The following is a 12,267-nucleotide window of genomic DNA, read 5'->3' as shown; positions in this document are numbered from 1 at the left end:
CATATTTATAATCAAAATAAAACACTGGGAACCATGGACCACATTCATAAACAGTCGTCCTCTATTCTCAGTGTTTGACTGCAGTATACAAATATACTACGATTGTAAATGGGAAAAAAAAAAAAGCCAAACACTCTTTATTCAAAACCTGTTACTTAAAATTTTAGGACATACTTCTATGGTGGCTCAAAACCTAAATCCTGGCATGTGGGAGACTGAGGCAGAAGGATTATGGGTTTGAAGCCAGCCTGATCTATGCAGCAAAACCTGTTTCAAAAGATCAGTAATAATTAAATTGTGCTACATAGTAGAATATACCTCACAACTTCCAATAGAAACTGTTACTTTTTATTTAACAAATGATTTGGGAGGGCCTCAAAAAATGTAGCAATTAAGCTTTAAAAAGCTATAAAAGAGAATTTACTTTTCAAATGGACACCTAAGTTTCATTTACTTAGTTGGGCACCATACATGAAGTATGTTTATAAATTCTACTGAAGGAATTATGAATTTTTGGTAAGATGCAGATCCACTCAGCACATGGCTTTACTGCTGGAGGCCAGACTATCACATCATAGGCTGCTACAAAGCAGCTCATATCCAAACTTTTTGAAGGAGGCCTACCTAATGCCCATGACATTTCCAAAGACCTCACTGCCACAAGAACATTTTACAAAAATATAGTTTATAGGTTTTATGAAATATGAACAAGCCTGGAATAATCTGACATGTAAGTGGTTGAACAGTCAATGCAAGTTGGATTACTAAATACATTGGAAGGCAAGAAGTCGCTATTCCCCATCACAATAAGTTAGAGTCTGTCAGGGTCTTGGCTGCCCCATCCTGTTGATTCCATATCTACTTGGTATATGTGGGAAGGTGGGCCTCAATCCCTGGCCTGCTCCAACTCCTGGAAATGCGAGTCCTTGGCTGAACACGCTGCTGTATGGTGTGTGTCCGCGATTAAGACCCAAACTATATGGCCTTGTCTGTGTGTTCAGAAGAATAACCGGGCTCACGTTTTTCCCAGGCGTATTAAATGAAAACTCCGGAGGTGGGCTGCTGGGCTTGGCTGGGGTTGACGTGACGGGGGTCCTCTCATCCACGTTCTTTAATAAAGGCATTGGGATTACGTGATGGTCTGAGAAGTTTAGGACGTTGGGCGCAACAGGCCCAGAGGATAAGGCAGGCCGAATCCAGTCGTCCTTGAAGATCTGAACAGTCAGCGTGGACACCAGCGTGCACAGCCTGTTGCTCACATGAGCAAGGACCATTTGTTCGTTCGCATCTCGTCGGATCCGTACATGCACTGACCCAGCCTACAACAGGAAAACCACAAAAGACTGCTTAGAATTATTATTAGCATTATTTATTTATTTATTTAGAGACAAAGAGTTTCTCTGTGTAGCCCTGGCTGTCCTGGAACTTGTTCTGTAGACCAGGTTGGCATCCCATTCACAGATATCTGTCTGCCTCCCAAGTGCTTGGTATTAATGGTGTGTGCCACCTCCACCCCATTAAAAGACTTCTTAGAATTATAATACCAAGAATTCTGTTTTATTTATAATTTGATTGGTACTTGGTATTTTAAGATAAAAAAACTTAGCATCTTGCTATTCACTACTGGTGCTTACCAATGTAAAATGTTAGTGAAATGATTTGTGACCCTTGAAAAGATGGACTAGAGATGCAGTTCAGTTGAATGCATGAGAGACCCTGGGTTTGATCCCCTACAGTCATGCACACCTGAGATACCAGCCCTGGGGACGGCAGAACATGAAAGTGCAGAAAGCTAGGATTTCATTACAGCTGCTGAAGATTTGAGAAGACAACTGTGTCCGAGCCAGATCTCATAATTAAATAGAATTTCAAAATGCAGAAAAAGAGGCAGTGTGTGGCGGTGCACGTCTTTACTACCAGAACTGAGAGACAGAGGCAGGAGGCAGGGGGCAGGGGGGCAGAGGCAGGGGAGGCAGAGAGGGGGAAACAGAGAGGGAGAGGCAGAGAGAGGGAGGCAGAGAGGCAGAGGCAGAGGTAGAGAGAGGCAGAGGCACAAAGAGGCAGAGGGGCAGAGGGGCAGAGGCAGAGGCAGAGGCAGAGGCAGAGGCAGAGGCAGAGGCAGAGGCAGAGAGGCAGAGAGGCAGAGAGGCAGAGAGGCAGAGGCAGAGGCAGAAGGAGCTCAGTGAATTTGAGACCAGCCTGGGTTCAACTGAGAGACCCAATCTCAATATGTTACTTAGCAAGTGATAAAAAAGATACCTGACAGCCAGGCAGTGGTGGCACATGCCTTTAATCCCAGCACTCAGGAGGCAGAGGCGGGTGGATTTCTGAGTTCGAGGCCAGCCTGGTCTACAGAGTGAGTTCCAGGACAGCCAGGACTGCACAAGAAAAAAAAGAAAAAAAAAAGAAAGAAAGATACCTGACATCTCAGGCCTCTACTCACCCATCCATCCACACACACACACACACACACACACACACACACACACACACACACAATGCATACATACACATGAAAGTGCACTGCTGGTAACTGTTAATTGGTATAGCCATTCTGCAAGGCAGTTTGATAATGTACATTAAAAGCCATAAACACTTGATTATTCTGTACTTCACAAAACTCATTTATAAAAAAACCAATTGTTCATTTGGTTTTTGAGACAAGGTCTTACTATGTAGCCTCGGTTTGGCCTGGAACTTGCTATGGAGACCAGGCTGGCTTTGAACTCATAGACTTCCACATCCCCTTGCCTCTTGTGTGTTGGGAATCTTAATAATCATGGGTATTTAAGAAAATCATTTCACAAAGTTGCTCACTGCAGCCTATGTAAACAGGTAAACTGGAAAACAACCTAAGATGAGCACGGCAGACTGACGGAGGAGTGTGAGGCTATTTACCTAAAATTCTAGAGTTGTTAAAATATATACTGGGGAGTCGAGCGGTGTGGCTTGGTGGTAGAGTACTTGTCTATCACATACGGTGCCTTGAGTGTGATTCCCAGTACCACAACACATGCATACATACATACAAACATGCATACATACATACACATATACAAACATACATACATACAATCATACATATATACAAACTACATACAATCATATATAATACACATACATACATACATACATACATTTACAGCAGCAGTTTTTGAAATGCCCAAATGTTTCCACAAACACTGAGACACTATGACAGTAAAAGTGAAACCTCATGAACAGGTGTTAAAAATCTAAGTGCTACAGCACCTATGAAATTGCAAGCATGAGCGGTAAGACCTGTAAGGTATCAGAGCTGTGCAAGAGGAAACACAAGGAAGACTTGGAGACACTGACTGACCTAAAAACCCCAAAGTAGTTAAGTGACAACTCCTGTATGGAAACTGAGACAGGCAATCTGAGAAAGGCAGCTGAAGGGCTCTGGCACTCTTCATGATGGGAGTGCACACCGGGACTGCAATGAGATCTGCAGCTCTGCAGGAGCCTGAGCCCTGTCAGTCCCAGCTCCTTTCTAGGACAAAGGCCCACAGTAAGAACTGGGAAGAGAATCCAAACAGCACAGCAGAGACAAAGGGTGGGGTGGGGGGGTGGGGTAGGTCCACAAGACCAGGGTCAGGAGAAAGACAACACCTCTTCATTAGAACCTCAAGGGTTTGTTTATACGTCTGGTCTAAGTATGTATGCACTTAGTTCATATGTACAACCACTTTTCAGTTCACAGTTCAGAAAGGCATAAAAATAAGTAACAGACCCGGCTTTAAATCCCAGCATTCAGGAGTAGAGGCAGGTGGATCTCTGTGAATTTGAGGCCAGCCTGGTCGACACAGAGTTCCAGGACAACCACAGCTACATAGAGGGACCTGTCTTAAAAACAAACACAGAAACAAACAGACAAACAAGACCAAAAGGACGTGTAAGCCAAGGTGATGGGGCACTCTAGAGTCTCGGTGTTCAGGAGGCTTGTAGTGCAAGCCTGACCTGGCTGCGAGGGTGGCCTCAAGAACAGCCTCATCTGCAGAACGGGACGCGGTCTCAGAAGTAAAACAAACAAAAATGTACTGTAGTAAGGGAGTGTTTGATGACAGGGAAAACTATGAGGCGAGAGGTCCTAGATTCAATTTCCATACCTACAACAACAACAACAACAACAACAACAACAACAACAACAACAACAACAAAATACCCAGTGGATTTTGAGGTTAAATAAAAAAAGGAGAAAAGAAGAAAAAACCAACTAGATGCCATTAAGCATAAAGGAAAATCAAAGCATCCATGAAAAAAAATGTAAAGATTGACTTATTTTAACTTTGTGTGCATGAGTGTCTTGCCTGCATGTACGTCTGTGCGGCATGTGCGTGCCAGGGCCCGGGGAGGCCGGCAGAGAGGTGAGCCACCATGTGGACGCTGGGAATGGGGTCCAGGTCTTCTGGAAGGGCAGCCAGTGCTCTTGGCCACTGGACCTTCTCTCTCCCCAACATTTAAAACACCCTTTTTGGCTTTATCTTACTATTGTGTATATGAGTGCTTTGCCAGCATGTGTGCCTGTGCACGGTGTGTCTACTGCCTGTGGAGGTTCCCCTGGGACCAGGCTTAATAGACGGTTGTGAGCCACCACGTAGGTGCTGGGTCCTCTGCAAGAGCAAGTGCTCCCCCACCATGAAAAATTTAACAAAACGTTATTTAAGTTTTAAAAACCATGTTTAAATCATACTAAACTAACTTGCAGAAGACATACCAATGAGCCAAATCCAAGGGTCCAAAAGTGTTCATTTCGGACTTCTAGCACCCCATCCAAGGTAGACACCTAATTAGACATAGAACACTTTATCAGTTACCTGCATTAGACAGAACATTGCAGTCCAGTCACATTACAGGCCTGCTGTCAGCCTAGAAATGACATGGCTAAGCCCTGACAAGGGCAGGCAGGCACTGGCTATCAGACTTCTAAGATGAATCCTGTTTATTTAGTCCTGAGCCTGGGTCAGGAGCAGAAGCTCAGCGCTTTACGTTTTATGGTTTTGTTTTTGAACAAGGTAGACATATTTATGACAATCCCAGGTTTCTTTTTTAAGGTGTGCATGGGAGCGCACTCGAGAATTGGTTGTTTCTTTCCCTGGATCCTCCCGTAACAAGCCTCTGCTTGAATGTAAGGCCACTGGATAAATTCCAGGGCCATGACGACAGTCACAACAAAGACATGCTCAGGACCAGGACTCAGCTTGAGACACACAGACAGCTGTGTTAGAAAAAGTAGCCTTTCGAATACTGACAACCAAGAGCAGTGTCAACGCCCAAACCAATGATCTTTCTTCATTAGTGGATGGACTTCTACCCAAAGAAAATAACCTACAAACTGAGAATCTGGGTAGATTAGCATGTAGGCTTGGACTTTTGGCTTTAGTCAAAGAATGAGAAAGATCATTTATTCAGTTAATATGATGCCTTCTGACCATTATCTTCTACATTTACTTCAAGTCAATTTGTCTTCTTAAGCTGAGCAGTTTCTTAAATTTTTCTATTTTTGTCCTTATGTTATAGCTTCTACTATTAGTATAACACACACAACCTCTCCTAGAAGAAAATTCTACAGTTAATATATTATACATACCCACCCTTTTGTTTCTCTAACATAATTATGAAAGATAACATATTTACTATTTCAACTTACCTCTCTAATCAGTTTGTCCAACTGACCGATAACATGAGGTGGTGTTGTCTAAAAAAATAAAATAAAATAAAACATGAACAGCCTAGAGAGGAACGAACTTTGCAATAATGGTTCTGATGTCCCCCTAACACCCACAAATGGATGTCAAACCAGCCTTGGCTTTTGACAGACAGAGGTCTCACTGGCCTAATTACATCACTAATGGCCCACACACATTTTGTTTGTTTTTGTTTTTGAGCATGCCAGGAGCCTGCCCTGGCCTTTAGAATGAATGGCAGGAGGTGGGTCTCAGCTTCAGACGAAGGTCAAAGACTGATGATCTCTGACCTTGCAACTCGATCTTACTATTTTGTGCTAATAAGTGCTGGTTTCTGACTATTCCGTGGCGGGATGCTGCTGGTTTCTGGTAATAAACTCCTGCTGGCAGCAACAGGGGATGAAGAAGGGAAAGAAAAAGTTTAGTTGCTAGGGCTCTTTTCTTTCTGGCTCAAGGACCTCTCTCTGGCCAGGAGAGAGGCTTGGAACTGGTGTATTCTTTAAAAACCAGACAGAAAAGAAAGAAAATAATTTACACAGACAATACGCACAGACAGACACACACACATACACTTTGGCCAGGCCCAACTACATGTTTCATTAATTCCACAAGTGTTCATGCATACTCGCATACATACACATATAACTACACATGTGTGTATATACATACACATATATAACACATATAACTACACATGTGTGTACATACATACACATATATAACACATATAACTACACATGTGTGTACATACATACACATAGACAAACAGACATACACATATATACATTTGGATGGACCGGGCAGAGCCCCCCAAGCTGCCACCTTATTTGTTCTGGCCTTTTTATACCTTCTTAGACAAAAGCTCTTTAGACAATTATCTCATAGATAAAATGTCACACAAAGGAGGAGTTATGGAAGGACATTGATAGTAAGTTCAAAGCAGTGGTTCATTCTGTAAGCTCATTTTAAGTCCAAAGAATCAGTTTCCCATGGCCTGGCTTTATCATAGTGCACACCTGTACAGCCTCATCCTTGGACCTGACCTAGAATGACTGTTTTTTCTTGATTACAAATTTATCCCAAGACAATTTCTCTTCTTTGTGTAATTATGAAGGGTCATCGTATCCCAAAAGTATGCAACCTTTGCTTACTATTCTAAGGAGGGCACATATTCTCTTCTGGATTCTAACTTTATTACATCTTTCTGGCAAAACAACTAAAACTATCTCCTTAAATTTTTTTCCTAAAATTATTTGAATCAAATCAGGAATTCCATAAAGTCATTAATTCATCTAAATAGCATTAATTCATGAAAGTTCATATGCATGTTGATCTGCGTGAAATTTGCCCAATAAATAGGGTGGGCTGACATCCAGGAATCACTAGGCTATGTAATAGTGACAGGAAAGGCACATCAGCAGCAAGAAGCCATCCTGGCATGAAGTCTCTAGGGACCTTGCATTCTTAGCGCTCACCCAAAGCAGGTTATGTAAAACAGTGGGTGGGTCATCTCCAGAGAACTCACTTGTGTGCTTTTAGCTTTCCTAGGTGGTTTCTGTCAGGAACAAAAACACATTAAGGAGAAAGCCAGCGAGAGCGGGAGGGGCTCCCAGGGAGGAGTACATCACACCCACAGAGAAGCTGCTCCATTTCTCTAGAATCCACAAAGACCAACGGATCCAACCAGCACAGGGCTGAGGGACGGATGGCTCAGCGGTTAAGCATGTGCTTTCTGTGGTGGTGAGACACACCTTTAGGAGGAATTCTGTGACTTCGAGGCCAGCCTGATCCACACAGTGAATTCCAGGACAGTGAAGGCAATGATGAAAGCATGTCTCAAAAAAAAATCGAAAGCCAACAACAAAAAAAGAATGCTTACTGCCTCTGTAGAGGAGCAGAGTTTGGTACCCAGCATCCACACAGAGACTCACAACTGTCTATAATTCCAGTTCCAGGATATCTGAGTTCTCTCCTGACACCCGAGAACTCTCCCTGCACAAGGCACACATACAGACACTCAAGCACACACACATATAATAAAATAGCAGGCCGGGCAAGGGGGCTTACAGTTTTAATGCTAGCACCATTGTGGGAGAGAAGAGGCCAGCCTGGACTACACAGTGAAACACTGTCTCAAAAAGAAAAAAGATAAATAAATGAATAAAGAAAGTGAAATAAAAAAATAAATAAAATGAAGTAAAAAAGAACCAACCAACAAATTAAACAAAAAGTATATAAGAAATAGAAAAGCAACATTTCATTTAGTGTATAGTACTACATAAGGACTATGTTGTCAGGCTGGGCGGTGGTGGCGTACGCCTTTAATCCCAGCACTTGGGAGGCAGAGGCAGGCAGGTTTCTGGGTTTGAGGCCAGCCTGGTCTACAGAGTGAGTTCCAGGACAGCCAAGGTTACACAGAGACAGAGAAACCCTGTCTCGAAAAACAAAACAAAACAAAACAAAACAAAAAGGATTACCTTGTCTTTATTACTAAGAGCAGGATGTACACGCACCTAATTCTGGAAACCCTGTTTATATTACTTTAATACCCTTATTGTCACTACGATGATCAATGACAGGGGAAAAAGCAATAGAAAACAGACCAGAGCGTATTTACCCAAAGAAATGAAATATCCAAAAAAAAGTTACATAGCATTATTTCCATTTAAAACATGACTAGAACAAACAAATATAAATTTATGATTGCATGTAACAGGAACATATACGAGTATAAGCCTAAATTATCACATGGCAATAAAATTCCAACCCATTTCTGCTAAGTGAGCTCAGAGAACACTGTCTGACTTCACTGCTAAGGGCGCGCTTTATCTGCTGGAAGACACAGCATGCTGGGACGGAAACCCGGCTCACGTTAGACCAGCAGACTCGGTGATCACAAGAGCCTCACCTGGAGGAGCACTTTCCCACTGTACACACTCATGGGGTACATGGTGCCAAACGTCATCAGGGCAATGGCAATGGCTGACGCAGTGTCCACGGCAAAGTAGTTACTGCAAGGAAACAGTTCACAATCTTAAATGTCAACTTACAACTTAACACTCTGCCAAAAATTATCAAAAACAACTCTAGAAAACAACAGCTGCTACTGTCAAGAGAGCACCTGGTGTGTGTGTGTGTGTGTGTGTGTGTGTGTGTGTGTGTAGGGGGCTGGGGCAGGGGGAACGTCGGCACTCCAGAGTCAGCTTTTAGAACTCTTTCCTGTCAAGCTTTAGTGGAAAAATAATAATCAGAGGAGTGTGAGGAGAGGTGATAAGACAGATGAGCCTTCCTCGACTCTTCCTGTACCTGACACCAGAAAGACGGCAGACTTAACGCAGAGACTTCAACTGATAACCTGACAGGAGACAAAGCACTTTCTGTGTTTCCAGCCATTTTGCACTCAGTAATTCTTGCATTAAAAACTTCAGAAGTAGCCCGGTGGTGGCAGCACACACTTTTAACCCCAGCAGTCAGCAGGCAGAGGCAAGCAGATTTCTGAGTTCAAGGTCAGCCTGGACTATAGAGCGAGTTCCAGGACAGCCAGGGCTACACAGAGAAACCTTGTCTCAAAAAAAAGCAAAACCAACAAATATTTCAAAGTTTCCCAGGAATATGATTTGGTGACATTGTAGCTGAAGGGCTCCATCAACTACATCAACTCTGCAGCTCTCCTTACAAGGCAGACCACAGTGCTAACTGCTACAGATGAGTCTTTTACTTCCCACTGTGCTTGGAAGAGAAACAGGAAGACACAGCGTCTGCCATGCAAGGAAACCACAGAGAGGCACTCTCTGCACACTGGGCATGCCACACAGCAGTCAAAGTGGGAAAGATCCAGGGTGAAAGGTCAATCTTGGCTAAGTGACATGTTCCAGGTTGCCCTGGGCTACCTGAGACCTCCTTGTGGAAACCTAATAAAGTAACAGCAATGATCAAGTACAAGTCTCTAGAGGACATTACTGACAGACAGAGTGTAATGAAGCTACCAAGGAGTGGGGAAGTCAGAAAAGCTAGAGCTGGAAAGGTGACTCAGCGGCTGAAAGCCACTGCAGCTTTTCCAGAAGACCCGGGTTCCAGTCCTGGCACCCACATGGTGGCTCACAACTGTGCACTTGCATGCCCAGGACATCCAATGCCCTGTTCTGGCTTTCAAGGGCACTAGGCACATACATCGTGAACAGACATGCGTGCAGACAAAACATTCTTACACATAAAATTAAAAAAAAAAAAAAAGAGTTGAGCTTTGAGCTGAGTGAATGGTGGGAGGAGGATACTGCAGACAGGGAAGCAGTAGGGGGTAAGGAGCTGAAATGCATGATACACGAGTGGACCCTGGGTCCAGACAGGTGATGCTGGTAAGGTCTGCAGAGGTCTGACTGCACAGGACCCCAAGCTAAACATCCTCAATGTTTTACAAGTGGATTTGAGACTCGGAAACCCTACTCCTACTGTTGATTCGGAAAGATGATGGTGACAGAAGCAGTAATGTGGAAAGGACCAGAGATGATGAGAAAGAGAACACACCAGGAGACTATTTTGGTGACAGTGATGAAGGTGATGGCTTTATCCAGGGCAGCAAAATGTCAAAAGGGAGACAATACATGCTAAGAAAAGCCTGAGTATCCTCAGGTTTGACTTTGGTTTGGGGAAGACTGAGCACAGAGGAACATAGAGCAGGCACTAAGGAAAGCACCGGGGCCTCTGCAAACCCACATGCTACACAGCCAGTCTACCTTGCAGTAGACATCACCAAGATACAGAAGCAGGGACTAAGCAGGGATATACTTCAGCTCACAGTGACACTAGTCAGCAGCCAAAAGGTGGAATCAATCCAGATGTTCTCTGGCAGGTGAGTGGGTAAATAAAATGTGGGATTTAACCTCAAAGAGGAAGGAAACAGAGATATATACAACACAGATGAACTGTGAACTTACTTAAGGTCACCACACTATATGCTGTAAAATGGTTAAAATAAAAAGCAATTTAAAAAGTGGGCCAGGGAGATACTTCGTGAGTTTGAACACTTGCCTCATGCCTAATGACCTGTCTGGATCACGTGACAGGATCATGTGACAGGTTGTCACTCACGTGACAGAATCACGTGACAGGCTGGATGTGGTGGCCCACATCTGCACTGTGTCCCGGGATTCCCACAGGGAGATGGAGGGTCTCTCACCAGGAGCCCAGGGCTAGCAAGCCTGGAGCATGCTGCATACGTGAGAGATCCTGTTTCTACAAGCTGGAAGGTGAGCAAGCACGGCCTTCCCAGAGCTGTCCTGACTGACACACAGCTGCGGGCACCACACACAAATTAATATTAATAAAGAAAGGATGCACTGCCTTGGAACTCAACATAGATCTGGTTAGAAAGAAACATCTGGGAGTCTTCTCAGAGGCAGTAAACAAGAACACAATTGCCTGTGACTTTTCAGGAGAGATAGGTAAAAAAGAACAATAATAACGAAGAAGCCGTTATACTACACATCACTGTTTAAAGGGTAAGTTAGCCAAAGAATTCAGTTGTAAAACGCTGGTCTAAAAGCAGCTATAATATGTATTTTAAAAAGCTTTAGTTTTCTTTTTTTAAGTTGCTTCTGGCCTCCCCTCCCTTCCCCTCTCCCAGAAGAGCAGTTTCCACTGCCTTCTGCCTCACTTGTCCAGCCAGCAGCAGGAATTAGAAATTTTCTTGTCTTCACTGTAAGTTGTGGTGAGAAATACTGAGCTAATTCCCCTAACTTTCAGGTGGAAACAGTTGAGGCTAAGACCTGACCTGGTTATATGAGTCATAAGCAAAACATGATAGAAGCCTGAACCCCCACCCCCACCCCCAAACCATATTGTCGATGCCCTTAAAGTCAGGTCCCAGGAATCAAAACACATCTGACAGCAATACAATATACTCACTTAATCTCAATCAGCATGTATGTTATACACAGAGCAAACGCCCCAGCAAGATCAATCAGAACAAACGGATTCATGCGGGGCAGGAAGATACTGCTGAGTCCTGGGATAAGGCCACACAAGCTGCGGAAGACCAAAAAGAGTTCATTAGTATCCCCGTGACATCAGTGAAAGCATACTGCAGGTGAGGGGCACTGTACTCCTCAGAGAGCAAGGAGGACTCGGGGACAAAGCTTGGCCACTGTGCAGAATTCCTCTGGCATCAGTTAACAAGCCCAGAGAGACCGAGAACTGACCTGAGCAGCTCGTGCAAAGACTCCAGCTGCAGATCTAAGCCCCCATGGTGGAGACTCTTCTCAGAGAGACTCGTTAAATTACACAAGCCAGCAAACTGCAGCGCATCTTACCTGCGGCTAAGGTCTGCCACGTGCTCCTGAAGCCAGCTCGTACTAGCAGCTTTAAGGAGAAAATACTTAAATTATCTATATAGAAAAATAAAACCATCACTGGAAACACAAATTCTTTCATTTTAAAAATAAGTTCGGCAGTGACCATGTAATACGGCAAAGGGCAAACTTTCTCCTCAAATCTCCAGCTTTAACCTTTTTCATGACAAGGACTAAGTCTGAAGCAGTTTCACCTTTGATGCATAGCTGACTGG

General features: G+C 43.8%; 1 protein-coding gene across 3 annotated transcripts in view; it reads right to left on the bottom strand.

The window, feature by feature from the left end:
• Window positions 1–106: 106 nt before the first annotated feature.
• The window catches only part of Slc30a6 (solute carrier family 30 (zinc transporter), member 6), a 28,652-nt gene continuing 16,491 nt past the window's right edge, over window positions 107–12,267 (bottom strand). For 2 of the 3 annotated variants that reach the window (NM_001252478.1, NM_144798.6), the window contains exons 9-14: window positions 12,014–12,062; window positions 11,610–11,729; window positions 8,614–8,716; window positions 5,669–5,716; window positions 4,736–4,804; window positions 107–1,319 (exon numbers count right to left, since the gene is read on the bottom strand). In NM_001252478.1, the coding sequence (NP_001239407.1) occupies window positions 822–1,319; window positions 4,736–4,804; window positions 5,669–5,716; window positions 8,614–8,716; window positions 11,610–11,729; window positions 12,014–12,062 (887 nt within the window). In that variant the 3' untranslated portion in view covers window positions 107–821. Of the gene's footprint in view, window positions 1,344–4,735; window positions 4,805–5,668; window positions 5,717–8,613; window positions 8,717–11,609; window positions 11,730–12,013; window positions 12,063–12,267 lie in introns of all 3 variants that reach the window. The other variant, XM_017317374.1, reaches the window with a different exon arrangement.

Source organism: Mus musculus, chromosome 17 (genome assembly GCF_000001635.26).
Source record: "Mus musculus strain C57BL/6J chromosome 17, GRCm38.p6 C57BL/6J".
Classification (NCBI taxonomy): Eukaryota; Metazoa; Chordata; class Mammalia; order Rodentia; family Muridae; genus Mus; species Mus musculus.
This window is presented reverse-complemented; position numbering and strand designations above follow the sequence as displayed.